We start from the raw sequence: 16,280 nt of genomic DNA on the forward strand, positions 1-16,280 counted from the left end.
CCGGGAACAGGTAGTTATAAAACCGGGAATGGGGGAGGCAATGGGGCAGCGGTCTCTGGCCGGGGTGGTGGCGTTGGTAGGACTCAGGAGGACCCCAGGACAGGCAGGGGGAGAGAAGTGGGTGGTGACGGCGGTCTCTGGAAGCGCAAAAGCCGCTGCAGTTCATTGATTTAAAGCGCCCGCTGCAATGATCTGCAGCGGTGTCGCCGGGGGGGTGGGGGGGGAGAGATGAGTAACCGATAATTTATACCGATATTCCGGTATAAGTTATTGGCTATCTGCCCTAACCTCCACAGATTATCGGTATCGGCCCTAAAATATCGATCCCTAATCCAGATTACACCAGTCGAGCTAATGTCGCCTTCTGGGTGATCCCGGCAGGCTTGTTTCAGTCTTTCTTTTTTCCTGTGGTTTTCTGGTCTCCACCTTCTGTGCTCACCTTCTGCTCAGGCGTACTCTGCTCTCCCTGCTGCTATTCCGCCGTGTTCTCTTGAATCGTTTGACTCTGGATGGGGCTCTCTTGTGTCCTTTTCCATTTTTGTTTCCCAGCCGGGCTAGCCCTCTGTCTGGTTCTGTGTTCCTTGGAGTTGTTTCCTACCTCCTTCCAGGATGGTTCCCACCCATGTGGCTTCCTAGTCGACCTTTTCTTCTCTCTCGATATGGACCGTGGGGCTAGAGTCTCTACAGAGGACGGTCCCTTCCTTTGGCGTCCTAGTCATCTCTTTGGACAGGGGAACTTCCGGAAACTCAGTTTCTGGTTCTCGGTTGTCTCTGCCCGGGATCTCGTTCTCAGACCTTGCAGACAAGTGGGTTCTGTCTGTGGACCGATTCCCTTTCTCTGGTGGTTGTTATTCCCACCCTAGGGGACTATTTTGTCCATCCCTTCAGTATCTTTGTCCCCCTCAATGAAGAGCGTTTTTTGTACTCACCGTAAAATCTTTCTTGTAGCCTTCATTGCGGGACACCGCACCAACCCATTTCTTCTTTTTTTTGTCAGGATGATCTTTTCTGGTTTATTGTTTTTTTTTATCTGGGATTCTTTTTTAGGGTCTTTCGGACATGTTTCTTAGTTGGCTTCTCCTACTGCTTTGTGACAAAACTGATTACCTCACTTCCAGTGGGCGGGTATATCCTGCCAGGGAGGAGCCGACTTTTTTTTTTTCCTAGTGTCAGCGCCTCTTAGTGGCAAGAGCATATACCCTTCAGTATTTGTGTCCCCCAATGAAGACGAGAAATATTTTATGGTGAGTAAAAAAAAAAAAAATCTCCTTTTTTCCACACACCTATATCATATGCCTATTTTGTGCTGCATTTCTTGCCTGTAAATAATGTATTTACATGCAACAAATGTATCAAATTGCAAGTTAAAGGAGATGTCCGGGCTGCAAAAAAAGAGAAAACAAACTTTCACTTACCTTCCTACGTTCCCCGGGAACTCCGCAACAGCTGATCCGTCGGCCAGGCTGTCTACTTCCTACTTCCCTTAGCCCGGGAGGCTGAAGCACCGTGTGATGTCCTGGGCTAAGGGAAGTAGGAAGTAGACAGCCGGCTGACCGATAAGCTTTTGCGGAGCTCCAGGGGAATGTAGGAAGGTAAGTGGAAGTTTATTTTCTCAGTTTTTTGCAGCCCGGGCAGGATGGAATAGGAATAAAGGAGTAAAGGTAGACATCACTGACTTTTTTATTAAAGAGCTGAATGCAAAACAACAATCTGCTGTAGCTGTACAATAAATACTGTGATCTATAGATATCAGTCAACACAACCTTGGAAGTATATTGTAGCACATCAGTATGAGGAGAATTGTTTGCTTTTGTTGTTCCTCCTGTATCTTTTTTGTTAGTCATTGTAGTTTTGCAGTTAATAAATTACATAATTAGCATTGGATCTGAATTTAAACCCTATGGGTATTAATGCTATATAATTAGTCTAATTAGGCTATATAATTAGTACTCTTATTTAACCCTTTCTTCTGTCACAGATTAATGGTACAGTAACTGAAAACATGTCTCTAACTGATGCCCGGAAACTAATTGAGAAATCACGAGGGAAACTGCAGTTAGTTGTGCAGAGAGACGCTAATCAGACACTAATAAACGTTCCTTCTCTGGATGACAGTGACTCCGATATCGGCGGTGAGTGTATTTGTTTTATAGCTACGGTAATTAATTTCTTTTTTTAAACCCATTGTTCAGAATTCTCGTATGCCGTTGTATGGTCAGCTTTGCAAACAAGAGATTTTGAAAAGCTGAGAAGGCAGATTTAGATGACTTTTGGACGCCTATTGGCACCTTTTTTCTGACACAAACAAGTGTGACAGATGTCAGCTGATATTTGTGAAAAAGGTGATCTGTTGTGTGTTTTTTTTTTTTTCTTTTTTTCTTTTTTTTTTTTTTACTTCTTGTCAGATGTGGTCATTGAAAAGTCACCCATGCGAAATGACAGATCTTTTTAGACAGTCACAGGAATTAAATGTTAAGCCATACTAAGATACTAACAACAAAGTTCCGAGAAGCAAAAGCACTTGTCCAAAAATGATGTTTACGTTAAAAAATAACTTTTATAAATTATTGCTCTAAGACGTTACGAAGGAGCCAAAAATGTGTTTTTAAAGCCACAAAAGTCATTAAAGGGGTACTCCGCCCCTAGAAATCTTATCCCCAGTTATCTTATCCTATCCCTGCTGCACCTGACGTTCGTTTAGAGTGTCTGGTGCAGCGCTGGAGGCTCAAGATGTCACGGCCATGCCCCGCTCTGGCCATCACTGTCACGCCCACTCAATGCAAGTCTATGGGAGACTTGCTTTGAGGGGGCATGGCCGTGACGTCGCGAGCCGCCGCCCCGCATCACCAGTCATCTGGGGCACCAGATGTCTGGAGTGCTGCAGCCAAGATTGGCTCTTGAGTCCTACATCTCATCAGTTAAGAGACTAGACCACAGATTGTAGCAGAGACTGATCTTTGGTATGTTTTTCTTTTGTAACAAACTTTAAACCATAAAGACTGACTAAGATCAACACTAAACAATCAGAAAGCGATGTCCAAAATCTTTAAAGTGCAGATGTACATGCTGGGGTTAAACATTAATATAAAAGTAACCCAAAGTAATCCCCAAGGCACAGAGGTACAACTTTTGTAGTTGCAGATATGGTGCCTCTATCTAAAATAAGTGGACTATCCTGTGTCTTTGTCTGAGTTGCAGGTTATCATTATAAGAAATCCTTTACACATTAGTAATATTGTAAAAGAAATAATAACATGAGCCTGGGTAGACTTAGAAATGTAATTTACTTGGTTATTGGTTCTTTTCTTCTTTTAATTTTTAGACAGTTTCCATTATAATCCAGATTTCCAATTTTTAAAAGATGTTTTTTTACATTTGAGGATGTTTTGCATTTTGTTATACAGATGTATCTGAAATAGAATCCAACCGTTCAAGCTCCCCTCTAGATGACAGAAGATTGCAGCTTTCAGACTCTCATTCCTCCAATGAGAAACTGAAAGAAAAGCCAAGGTAAGAAACAATGATATAACATATTTTTTGTGTATATCTGACATTCTAGGACCAGACCTGTCTGCAAGGAAATTTTTCTGACATTTTTGTGACCGTTCAATATAGTACATGGCTTTAGCCTTCAAACTCTTCATTTCACCAAGATGGAAGCAGATTTATGTGCTGGATAATTGCTCTTCATTTCACCAAGATGGAAGCAGATTTATGTGCTGGATAATTGCTATAATAGTCTTTATAAGAAGGCCTTCTGGTGTTCTATGCATGTAGTCATTTTTGTCTCTAAAGAGGAGGTCTTGTCCTTTTTCAATTTAATACAGTAGATGCGTGGTATTTGTTCGGTATTGGGCAAGTGTCCTGTCTGGTGTACAACATGGTCTCTCCACGCCTGTTGTCTGATTAGGCAGGAGGGATGGGTTGGAAGAAACCTCTAAAGCTGGCCATACATTTGGGCTATCCCTGTATTCTTATCATTATCCTAACTGAATTCTGAAGCTAGGTGCACCCACAGTATTTTGAGACTCATGAGTCTTTAAATAAATTCTCTGTTTTTACAGGCAAAATTAATCTCTCAAGCTTTCAGATGTTTTTTTTTTCTGGCATGTGAAAGTTTTTTGCAAAGAGTCATAAAAAAACAAACTTTTTGTAAAGATGGAAATTGCCAAAAAGCAGCAACTTGCCTTAAAAGGGGTACTCTGGCCCTAGACATCTTATCTCCTACCCAAAGTATAGGGGATAAGATGTCTGAGCACGGCGGTCCCCCCGCTGGGGACACCCGCAATCTCTCCTGCAGCACCCACTTGTCATCAGCCTCACGGAGAGAAGATCGCTTCGTGTCTGATGACTCCCGATACAGGGGCTGGAGTATTGTGATGTCACAGCTCCGTCCCCTCGTGACATCACACCCCACCCCCTCAATGCAAGTCTATGGGAGGGGCATGGTGGCCGTCACGCCCCCACCCATAGGATTACATTTAAGGGGGTGGGGCGTGATGTCACAAGCGTGCAGAGCTGTGATGTCACTATACTCCAGCCCCTGTATCGTGAGTCATCAGACACGGCGTGATCTTCGCTCCGTGAGGCTGATGACAAGTGGGTGCTGCAGGAGAAATTGCACGGAACCCCCGCGATCAGACATCTTATCCCCCCTATCCTTTTGGATCGGGGATAAGATGTCTAGGGCCGGAGTACCTGTTGAATTTTACTTGTATCATAATTAAGGCTGTGAAATTAAAAAGTTTTACTGTCATTTAGATAAGCTTTTGACATATTGCACAGACATGTCAAAAGTATAGCTAGTCGGTCAGGGTTTCAGTGCTGAGACCCACATTGATTGCTAGATATAGCCATGAGAAGCAAGTGTCATGTCTGTCTTTATGTGTGTTCTCACACAGCCATTTGGATTTGCTTGTGTGTGAACAATTTTTATGTTCCCTAATCAGGGAATAGTTAATGCCTCTGGCTATTTTTTGCCAATAGCTCCTAGGGTCTCTAGCTTCTGGGCTGGTGTGACTTCAGGGTGTCTAGCCTCTGGGCTGGTGTGACTTCATTATATCCTGACTTGCTAAGATGCTGGACATGCTGCATACGAAACACTCTTTATTTGAGCTTTTAATCTACTATCTCTGTCTTAGCATGCACTTTGTATTTTCTGGTTTTAGCCATGGTTAGGTTGCATGCTTATAGTAGATTTTAATCTGTTTTTGTATAGTCTGTTTTATGATTTGTATATCCTTTCTGCAAAGTGTTTTCCTACTGGGTCAGCTTCTGCTGCTGGACAGTAGTCTATTTGGATTCATTATTAATGGCTACTTAGTTAGTGGAGTGTCCAGTTTGTGTGTCCAGTGTCCTATGTTAGATACCGGTTATCACTCCATGGGGAATCCGTGTCTACTGGAGGTGTTCGGAAGGATGGCTATTCCTGTCTTGTGTTCAGTGTGAACAGTGTTCTATAAATATATCCTGTGTATCTAGGCATCCCTGTTACCTGTCCATGTGGACTTTGTGTCTACTGGAGGTGTTTGGAGGGATTGCGATAATTCCTGTATAGCGATAGATCCTGTTTACCTGTCCATGTGGGGCTCAGAGGGTATTGTTATCCTTGTGTCTAATATATGTCTTTAAATGGGATTAAGCTTATTCCTGTTTTGTTCTGGAGTCTTTCTAGACTTATCTGTTTTCCTGTCTGGTGTTTTGAACACTATATGTTTTAGTTTTTATTCTGATCTTTGGAGTTCTGTTAATCACCGCTTATCTATAGTGTCCTCTGTTCACGACCACGGAGTCCTCTGTTCATGTCCGCTGATATAGTGTCCTCTGTACTCACTCTCTGATCTGTGTATTCTTAACTTAATCTGTTTACAGAGTTCTATGTTCCTATTATGTTTCTGGTTTGTGACCGACTATTTATTAGTATGTGTTTTTAGGCCCCTGCACTTTAGCTCAGGGAGGGAACGGCGCCCGGTTGTCGATCCACCGGTTAGGGTGGATGGGCAAGTAGGCAGGGAGAGTGGTTTTAGGGTCAGTTAAGGACTCACTCTCTCCCTGTCCCCTGGTCGGTCCCTGACAGCAAGTGGCTGTGTTCGCCAGTCAGTTCGAAAGATTGAAGGGGACAGGCCCTATTGTAAACCTGTCTCCTGTAATCAGTTGGATTTGGTGGCCAGCCAAGGAGAGAAGCGCACAACCAAATGCTTCTCCCGGCTGTATCTGGAGCTCTGTGAGGAACTCTGTCAACTTGACTAAACATTTAACCTGGGGGTCTGATGAAGCGTGAAGTCTACATGCGCAACAGCTGTAACCTGGTCTGAACTGATATGTGTCCAAGTCCATTTTATGCCTGTCTTGTACCTGTGATGTTGCATCTTGAAAAATAAAGAAGGATTTATATACACACAAGTGGTGAGTTTTGCCCATTACTTCTTTGTATATGTGATTTATAGACACGTTGCTATTGGGTTACAAGCACCCCCCGAATATGTACGTGATCTAACACAAGGGACCTACTGATATTGAGTGGCTAGATGTGGCAGGTCGTAAAATCTTGCATCAGGGTTAAAGTGCCGACCTCTATGTCTGTATAGATTAAAAACTGTCATGTTTTTAGGGACTTTGAGTCACAGGTGAAGTCTCAGACAGATTTTCACTGCCCCACCATGCATGATTGATAGACTTCTTACTATAAAAAAAATAGCTGTAATAGGTCTATTACTCAAGCCCAAAGGTGAAGCTAGCTGGGGCCACCCTGAAGCCCTGTTCCAAGATAGTTTTTGACTATAATTTACTTGAAATGTCAAAGTAAATCATAAAATTATGTAAAAAGTGAACCTGTCCTGGTTTCATGCTGCTTAAAGGGGTACTCCAGCCCTAATATATCTTATCCCCTATCCTTTGGATAGGGAATAAGATGTCTGATTGCAGGGGTCCCGCCACTTGGAACCCCCGCAATCTGTCATTCAGCACGCACGTTTGCGAGCTCTCTGCAGCGCTGGAGGATCCGAGTGTGCAGCATTACAACCATGGGGCCGGAGTATCGTGATGTGACGTCACACCCTGCCCCGCTCCCTTAATGCAAGTCTATGACTACTCGTAAAGGTGGGTGCTGAATGACAGATTGCGGGGGTCCCCAGCGGCGGGACCCCTGCAATTAGACATCTTATCCCCTATCCTTTGGATAGGAGATAAGATGTATTGGGGCGGGAGTACCCTTTTAAGAAGCTGGTTTGTGAAGCATGAAGCTGATGACAGGTTCTCTTCATGTAGTGACTGAACATCGCCTGTACTCAGTAAGTAAAAACAGTTTCCTTCAGTATAACTTAGTGTAGGGCAAGTTTAAAGGAGTATTCCAGCGCAAAATAATAGGCTAGGGGATAAGTTATAGATCGCGGGGGGTCCGAGCGCTGGGGCCCCCGGGATCCCCTGGAGGGGGCCGCAGCAGTCTGCAGGAAGTGAAGTTTCGTCCCCGGCAGAAAGCCGCGGCAGACATTCCCCCTCCATGTATCTCTACCAAAGATCGCGGGGGGCCTCAGCGCTCGGACCCCCCGCAATCTATAACTTATGAGTTATTATGCACTATAGATGTCCTTTAAAGGGGCACTCCAGTGGAAATTACCTTTTTATTAAAAAATCTTAATCCTTTCAGTACTCATCAGCTGCTGTATACTACAGAGGAAGTTGAGTTGTTCTTTTCAGTCTGACCACAGTCCTCTCTGCTGACACCTCTGTCCATTTCAGAAACTGTCCAGAGTAGGAGCAAATCCCCATATCAAAAATATCCTGCTCCAAACAGTTCCTGTCACAGAGTTATCAGCAGAGAGCACTGTGGTCAGGCTGAAACAACTCAACACCCAGTGGAGCATACAGCAGCTGATAAGTACTGGAAAGATTAAAGTTGTACTCCGGTGGAAAACTTTTTTTTTTTTTTTTTTTTTTATAAATCAACTGGTGCCAGAAAGTTACAGATTTGTACATTACTTCTATAAAAAAAATCTTAATCCTTCCAGTACTACTTAGCTGCTGAATACTACAGAGGAAATTCTTTTCTTTTTGGAACACAGAGCTCTCTGCTGAATCATGACCACAGTGCTCTCTGCTGACATCTCTGTCTATTTTAGGAACTGACCAGAGCAGCATATGTTTACTATGGGGATTTTCTCCTACTCTGGACAGTTCCTAAAATGGACAGAGATTTCATCAGAGAGCTCTATGTTCCAAAAAGAAAAGAATTTCCTCTGTAGGATTAAGATTTTTTTTTATAGAAGTAATTTACAAATCTGTTTAACTTTCTGGCACCAGTTGATATGAAACAAATTTTTTTTCCACCAGAGTACCCCATTAACATACCTTTTTAATCAAATGGCTATGCCAATATACAGGGTGGGCCATTTACATGGATACACCTTAATAAAATGAGAATGGCGTGTGATACTAACTTCCTGTTTGTGGCACATTAGTATATGTGAGGGGGGGATCTTTTCAAGATGGGTAATGACCATGGCGGCCATTTTGAAGTCGGCCGTTTGACTCCAACTTTTGTTTTTTCAATAGGAAGAGGGTCATGTGACACATCAAACTTATTGGGAATTTCACAAGAAAAACAATGAGGTGCTTGGTTTTAACGTAACATTATTCTTTCATGAGTTATTTACACGTTTCTGACCACTTATAAAATGTGTTCAATATGCTGCCCATTGTGTTGGATTGTCAATGCAACCCTCTTCTCCCCCTCTTCACACACTGATAGCAACACCGCAGGAGAAATGCTAGCACAGGCTTCCAGTATCCGTAGTTTCAGGTGCTGCACATCTCGTATCTTCACAGCATAGACAATTGCCTTCGGATTACCCCAAAGATAAGTCTAAGGGGGTCAGATCGTGAGACCTTGGGGGCCATTCAACTGGCCCACGACGACCAATCCACTTTCCAGGAAACTGTTCATCTAGGAATGCTCGGACCTGACACCCATAATGTGGTGGTGCACCATCTTGCTGGAAGAACTCAGCTTCAGTACATAAAGAGGGAAACACATCATCATGTAGCAATTTTGCATATCTAGTGGCCTTGAGGTTTCCATTGATGAAGAATGGCCCCACTATCTTTGTACCCCATATACCACACCATACCATCAATTTTTGTGTTCCAACAGTCTTGGAGGGATCTATCCAATGTGGGTTAGTGTCAGACCAATAGCGGTGGTTTTGTTTGTTAACTTCACCATTCACATAAAAGTTTGCCTCATCACTGAACAAAATCTTCTGCGTAAACTGAGGGTCCTGTTCCAATTTTTGTTTCGCCCATTCTGCAAATTCAGTGCGCCGATCTGGGTCATCCTCGTTGAGATGCTGCAGTAGCTGGAGTTTGTAAGGGTGCCATTTGTGAGTAGCCAATATCTGCCGAAGGGATGTTCGACTAATGCCACTCTCTAGTGACATGTGGCAAGTGCTACGCTGCGGGCTCTTGCTGAATGAATCTAGGACAGCCACTGATGTTTCTTCATTAGTGACAGATTTCATACGTCCACATTTTAGCAAATCCAACACTGAACCAGTTTCACGAAACTTGGCAAGCAGTTTGCTAACTGTAGCATGGGAGATGGGTGGTCTTGTAGGGTGTTTTGCATTGAAATCTGCTGCAATGACCCGGATACTGCGTTCACCAGACATCAACACAATTTCTATCCTCTCCTCACGTGTTAACTTCGACGACATGTCAATGGCTGTAAACAAAGAGAAACTTGTAAATAACTCATGAAAGAATAAGGTTATGTTAAAACCAAGCACATCATTGTTTTTCTTGTTAAATTCCCTATAAGTTTGATGTGTCACATGACCCTCTTCCTATTGAAAAAACAAAAGTTGGATTCAAAATGGCCGACTTCAAAATGGCCACCATGGTCACCACCCATCTTGAAAAGTTTCCCCCCTCACATATACTAACGTGCCACAAACAGGAAGTTAATATCACCAACCATTCCCATTTTATTAAGGTGTATCCATATAAATGGCCCACCCTGTAGATACTTGCGTTTCTTATTTCCTTAATGTGTCCCTGTCATTTAACAAAGCTTTTGACATCTCACAGAGAGGTGTCAAAAGTTTTATTCGGTCTGGGTTTTCAGACCCACTACTTATCATTACAACAAGCGGGGAGAAGCACGCAGCTGTGGACTTCACTCCCTGGCTACCTGTGATCTCAGTCTCGCTGCACTAGACGAGATCCATAGACATAATAGAACGTGTCTAGTGCAGCAGGACTGGGATCACAGCAGGCCTGAAAGTTGTGTGCTTCTCCCCATTCTTTCTAACTAATGGTGGCGCTCTTAAGACCCAGACTCCGACTGATCAAAACTATAGTTATTGTAATATTTGACAAAACCAAAATGTTTATTTTCTCATTTAGTACTAAAGAGGATCCTCCCAACAGACTTGCTAAGATGGGTGCCATGCCCACTCCTTTTAAAGTGTTGAATAGAGCTGAATCACCAGGTCCGGTTTCTGTAAGCCCAGTTCCAGAGCCCATCACAAAGACATTAAGTTTAGAGGATGTTCAAGGTTAGCTTCAATTTTATTTGATGCATTTATCTTACTTTAAAAAATAAAAATAAAAAAAATTATTCTGTTGCAAGTGCTACTTTTTTTTTTCCCTTGTCCATTATTTAGCATGTCCATTCCTGCATTGATCCTCCTATATGGTGATAGTGCAGGTTCAGTACAATGTCCATTTCAGCATATGTTGCCTTTTGAGTTACTTCTCATCTGCACGGAGAATGGAAAGGAATAGGTATAACTTGTTTGGGAGAATTACATCGTTTTTAAGCAATGTTTAAAATCAAGCGTATTTCAGATATATTTAGAAGCAACTTTTTATTTCCACCAACTAATAAATTATACTTGTTTCTAATCCGTATAGAAGACTTTAAACCTAAAGCCACTCCCAAGATTTTTTTGCAACCAAGTCCAGAAGATCTAGAAACCTATGGGTAAGCAAAATGTGTGGTCAGGATGATATTTTATATATTGTGGGTAAATTATATTATTTTATAACCCAACATTTTCTGGTGAAGCAATAGATAAACATGCTTCTGTAGATTACCTCCTTGGTACAGTCCTTAGGTTATTACTGGCAAAGATAATAACGTTCAAATGAAATCATATTTTATTGTCAGAATTAGAACGTGTTATTTACATCCTGTTAGAAAGAAAGAAAATCTTTCATGCTAACCACCTTTATTTCGTTCTCTCAGACCCAACACAAAAATGATCAGATTTCGAAAAGGAGATAGTGTTGGCATGCGTCTTGCTGGTGGTAATGACGTAGGTATATTTGTTGCGGGTGTTCAGGAAGGCAGTGCTGCTGAGCAGGAAGGTCTTCAAGAGGGTGATCAACTACTTAGGGTAGGTGTTAAACATACATATTGGACATAAATATAAAATGTGTATTTCAAATGCGTGCTCAATGTTTTCTGGCTTCAGAAGAAATTAGTAGAATACTTGAAACATTACTGTCACCTAAAAACCTATTTACATGTCACACAGATTTATAAAGTTTTGATCATACGGTGTCTCCTGCTGAGACCCCCCCACGATTGCTAAAACTAGTGGGGAGAAGCGTGCGGCTGTATCCCTTTTACTCCCCAGCTTGTTGCTTGATCCAATTTTTTGTATATGGCATATAGCATATATATATGGCATATAGCCTTATGTTGCTGTCAGATCGAGCCACCTGGGGAGTAAACCGCCTAGCCACATGCTTCTCCTTGCTTTGTCCAGCAATTAGTGAGGGTCTCAATGCAAGGACCCTGACCTATCAAAACTTTTGACATGTTTATGTGACGTGTGAAATGTGTGTTTTTTGTTTTTGTTTTATGACAGTAAAGTGTTACTGATTGCAGAAGACTGGCCCATTATAAGTCTCTGGAGCCCATCTCTTGCAATGAGACTGATTGAACCCTTGCCGGGAAACTAATCTTGCTTCTGTGCACTTCACACAGCTATAAATGCCTAAGTTTAGACCCCAAGCTACCTTTAACTTTTGACATATTTATCAAAAGTTTATTCAAATGACATGGGGGCATAGAAGTGGGCACTTGCAGGAGTAACATTAGAAAGTGAGACAATAATAGTGTGAACTTATGTTGGCAAAAAATAAACAGTGTGTTTTTACTAAACATGCCCAAGATAGATATAAATTTATGGTAAGACACAGAGGAAGGGCAGTCTGAGTGGACCTCTTGGTCTTCTTTACAGTTATTGGTATCCCTTCTCTATCTCCCATTACTGTTAGGTAAACACACAAGATTTTCGTTGCATCGTTCGAGAAGATGCTGTTCTTTATTTGTTGGAAATGCCAAAGGGTGAAGAAGTAACAATTTTAACCCAAAGTAAATATGACGGTAAGTTTTGAATATATATTTTTTTTTTTTGTCTTGCTTTGTTTTTGTTTTATTAAATAGGTTTCTTAAATCCTTCCTGTTAATTACTAAGCTGTTTTTTCACCTAGTTGACACTAGTTTTCAGCCTGTATTATATCTTGATTTTTTACTGTAAATGGGTGAGTTATATAAAGCTGTTCTCTGATCCTGACAGTTAACCCCTTTAGTGCTGCGGTCAGTGTGGCATATCTGCAAGAAAATTAAACATTTCTCGGTCAGCTCCATTGGGGAACATAGAGACTGTGGGTATATCTTGCTGGCACTAGGCATACAAAAAGAAAGTCTGCCCCTCCTGGCAGGATATAGCCTGCCTACTGACTCTGAGCTAATCAGTTTTTAGCTTAGTATCAGTTTTGTAGGCAGACACAGGTCTGGAGTTCCCCAGACCTAATCTATTTTTTTTTTTTTATATAGCTAGGGCCTGTTTGTAGGTTCTTTTTCTCCTTTTTATTTTCTCTTTTTTAGGTCGGGGTTCAGGAGCATGGTGCTACCTGTTCCCCCATATGCGGCTAAGGGGCACGGGGCATAGAGTATGCACCGTTAACTCATTCCTGCCAACGGCCAGCGCCTGGGGTTGTACCTTTGGTCTGGGTGCCCCTACCTTCCCTGCTCGTCCGGCTGCCTCAGCCTGACATGATGCAGGGGATCATAGCTGGCTCAAGACATCTTAGGTGAGTATGACAGATTAGGGTTAGTATGTGCCTCTCTTTCCCCCAGCCCCCCTTCCCTCCCAGCACCTCTTCATCTGCCTCTTGGGCCCCTATTACCTAGGGCCCCAGGGGGATTTTCCTGGAGTTGATGGCTATCTTTTATTTCTAGGGGTTAGGGGTTTCAGTCTCCAGGTCTCCCTCTATGCACATGTCGGAGGATAGCGGGGCAACCCCTCCCCCCACCGCTGGCACTGCTTACTAGTTTTTTCAGCGCTCCAGCGCCCGCCCGCAGCCTCTATCAGCTCCGCTGCGGTGTGCGTCCGGCGCACTTTTACTTTCGTTTTCGCCCACCTTCTTGGACAGGTACACGCTGGGGGTGCATATTAATTGAGGCTGTGGCCTGCGCTGGGACTTGGCTCTGCCCACTTCCCGTACTACGGGCACGCTGGCAGGGCGCCCCGTCCTCCTCTCTTCTGCGGTCGGCTTCGGGGGTAAATTTTTGTGTGCCTCCCTCTCTGGCTCCAATAGAACGCCGTCCTGGTACTGTGACCACCCTGTTCCTGGGTCACTGCAGCCGGCACCTCCCCTTTCTCTCTCTGCCTGCTTACCTGCAGACTCAGCTGCTACCTGCCTGTGGAGCTCCAGCCGGGACACAGCACAGCCTATTTCCCAGCTCCAGTCAAGGGTCACAGCTCAGTTACAGCCTGCTTTCCAGCTCCAGCCAACGGACACAGGACCTGGGTGAGATTGATCCATTTTATTGCTGACTACTTCTCACTAGCATGTCCCTTAGGAGTGCACGGTGTTCGCCCCTCCCCCAGAGTGGGATTTCTCCCTTTTCCAGTCGATTTCCGACCTGGCTAGGGTCTCCAGATCAGTGGCTTTGGAGCAGTCTTCCCTGCGCATGAACCCCAGGGAGTTCCGCTCGGTCTCTCCTGACCCCCACTCCCAGCGCTCTCACAAGAACCCTAAAGTATTTTCGTCAGGCTCTTCTCCAGAGTCGCGTGTTCGGGATAGACATTCTTCCCGTAGATCATGCTCCTCTTCACCAGCTCACTGGCAGGGCCCCCCACTCTAGGGGCCGCTCCCCCGGTGCCCATCCCAGGTCCCTGACTCCTCTTTCTAGGTCTCGCATGCCCCAGTCTAAGGCTACCACCGCACGCTCCCACTCTCCAGCAAGGGAAGGAGCGGATGACTGGTCGGAATCCTCCTCACATCATGAGGACGACTCCGTGCCGTGGCTGAAATGATGGCCAGCTTGGTGTCAGCCATCAGGGGCACTTTTTTTCTGGAGGACCCAAGAGCTTCGGATCCGGATACAGAAGTTTATTTTTGCCGCTCTCTGCATTCCCCCCATGGCTTTCAGTTCTCATGCTGAATTTGACGCCTTGCTGGACGCTGCTTGGAAGCATCCGGACAAACGTTTCTAGGGAACCAAGAAGATTCAAGCTCAGTTTCCCTTTCCTCCGGATCTGGTTTCCAAGTGGACAGCGCCACCTGCAGTAGATCCTCCAGTTTCTCATCTGTCGAAATCTACTACCCTGCCTCTGGCAGACGCAGCATCCAGTAAGGATCTGGCGAACAAGAAGACCAAGGACTTGGCAAAATTTGCCTTTGAAGTGACAGGTTTTTCCTTGCTACCCACCTTCGCTTCCGTTTGGTTGTCCAAGGCAGTTTTGGTTTGGGCTTCTCAGCTACGGCAGGGAATTCTGTCAGGCACCCCTTGGGAGGACTTGGTGGACCTCTCTCGTCAGCTCACTCAGGCCGGGGACTTCCTCTGTTTGTCAGCTTTGGAGTCTGCCCAATGCACGGTCTTTTGCCTCAGGTAACTTGGTTGCTATTCGTCGCTCCATGTGGCTGAAGGCATGGGATGCAAATGCTGCTTCGAAGAAATCTCTAACAGAGTTGCCTTTCTCTGGTACTCAGCTCTTTGGGAAGCGCCTAGATGAAATTATTTCCGAAGCTACTGGACTTAAAAGTTTTCTGCTGCCGCAGAACAAAGCATGCCGCTCTGATCCCCTTCGGAAAACTGTTTCCTTTCGGTCCTTTGCATCAGGTCGCCCTCACTCTCGGAAAGCTCCTTCTTTCAAGCCGCGTCCTTCCTGGAAGTCAGACCACCGTTCTGGCGGTTTTGCGGTCAAGTCTGGTAAGCTTAGGCCTCCCTCCTCCTGAAGAACGCCCCCCACCCTTGTCCTCTTCTCAGGTGGGAGGGCATCTGTCACTTTTCGAGGATGTTTTGCTAGCCCAGGTTCAGGACTCCTAGGTCCGGGACGTCATATACGATGGTTACCGGAGAAAATGTGCTTCCATTCCCTGGGATTGTTTCTTCTGATCCCGCCCTCCTAGTTCCCCTTCTTTGATGGGGGCCTTTCAGGTTGCTTTAAGTACCCTCCTCACTCAAGGAGTGATTGTCCAGTTCCATCAGGGGAGCGTTTTTTGTGGGTTCTACTCGAATCTTTGTTGTCCCCATTGTGGACCTTAAGCTACTCAACCACGACTTGTGGCTAGGTCATTTTCGAATGGAGTCCCTCCGCTCCGTGGTAGAGTCCGTGGATCAGGGGGAGTTTCTTTCCTCAGTGGATATCCAGGATGCCTAGCTGCACATCCCAATTTTCCCTGCTCATCAGCGTTTCCTCTGCTTCGCTGTCCCTGCGGGTCATTTCCAGTTTGTGGTTCTTCCTTTTGGCCTAGCTACAGCTCCCAGGGTTTTCACCAAAGTCATGGCGGGGGTGATTGCCATCCTTTGGGCCCGTGGGATCTGGGTCCTCCCTTACCTGAACGATCTTTTAATCAAATCTCCGTCCCGGTCCCAAAACTTGGAGAGTCTTCATCTCACTGTACAGACTCTGTCCGCCTTTGGTTGGGTGATCAACCGGGAAAAATCCAAACTTTCTTCCTCCTAGTCCCTTGTCTTTCTGGGTCTCCCTTTTGACACTGCGGCTGCCCTCGTTTGTCTTCTGTTGGACAAGCAGCGCTACCTGCAGGAGGGTGTCCGTCTCCTACGGTGCCCCTCTCTTGTTCCAATTCGCTTCTGCATGGAGGTGCTGGGCCGAATGGTGGCAGCCATGGAGGCCCTCCCTTTCACCCACTTCCGCTATCGCCCTCTTCAGCTCAGATCCGGGGGAGTGGTCTCTCCATCCGGAGGTGTTTGCACAGATCTGCGATCTTTGGGGACCCCGGACGTGGACCTCTTCGCA

At 44.8% G+C, this 16,280-nt stretch overlaps 1 protein-coding gene across 3 annotated transcripts in view; it reads left to right on the forward strand.

The window, feature by feature from the left end:
• LOC130274696 (tight junction protein ZO-2-like) overlaps window positions 1-16,280 on the forward strand; it is a 192,671-nt gene that overhangs the window by 129,821 nt on the left and 46,570 nt on the right. For all 3 annotated transcript variants that reach the window (XM_056523053.1, XM_056523051.1, XM_056523052.1), the window contains 6 exons: window positions 1,979-2,132; window positions 3,405-3,510; window positions 10,402-10,553; window positions 10,912-10,981; window positions 11,246-11,396; window positions 12,286-12,394. In XM_056523053.1, the coding sequence (XP_056379028.1) occupies window positions 1,979-2,132; window positions 3,405-3,510; window positions 10,402-10,553; window positions 10,912-10,981; window positions 11,246-11,396; window positions 12,286-12,394 (742 nt within the window). The remainder of the gene's footprint in view (window positions 1-1,978; window positions 2,133-3,404; window positions 3,511-10,401; window positions 10,554-10,911; window positions 10,982-11,245; window positions 11,397-12,285; window positions 12,395-16,280) is intronic.

Source organism: Hyla sarda, chromosome 1 (genome assembly GCF_029499605.1).
Source record: "Hyla sarda isolate aHylSar1 chromosome 1, aHylSar1.hap1, whole genome shotgun sequence".
In the NCBI taxonomy this organism is placed as follows: Eukaryota; Metazoa; Chordata; class Amphibia; order Anura; family Hylidae; genus Hyla; species Hyla sarda.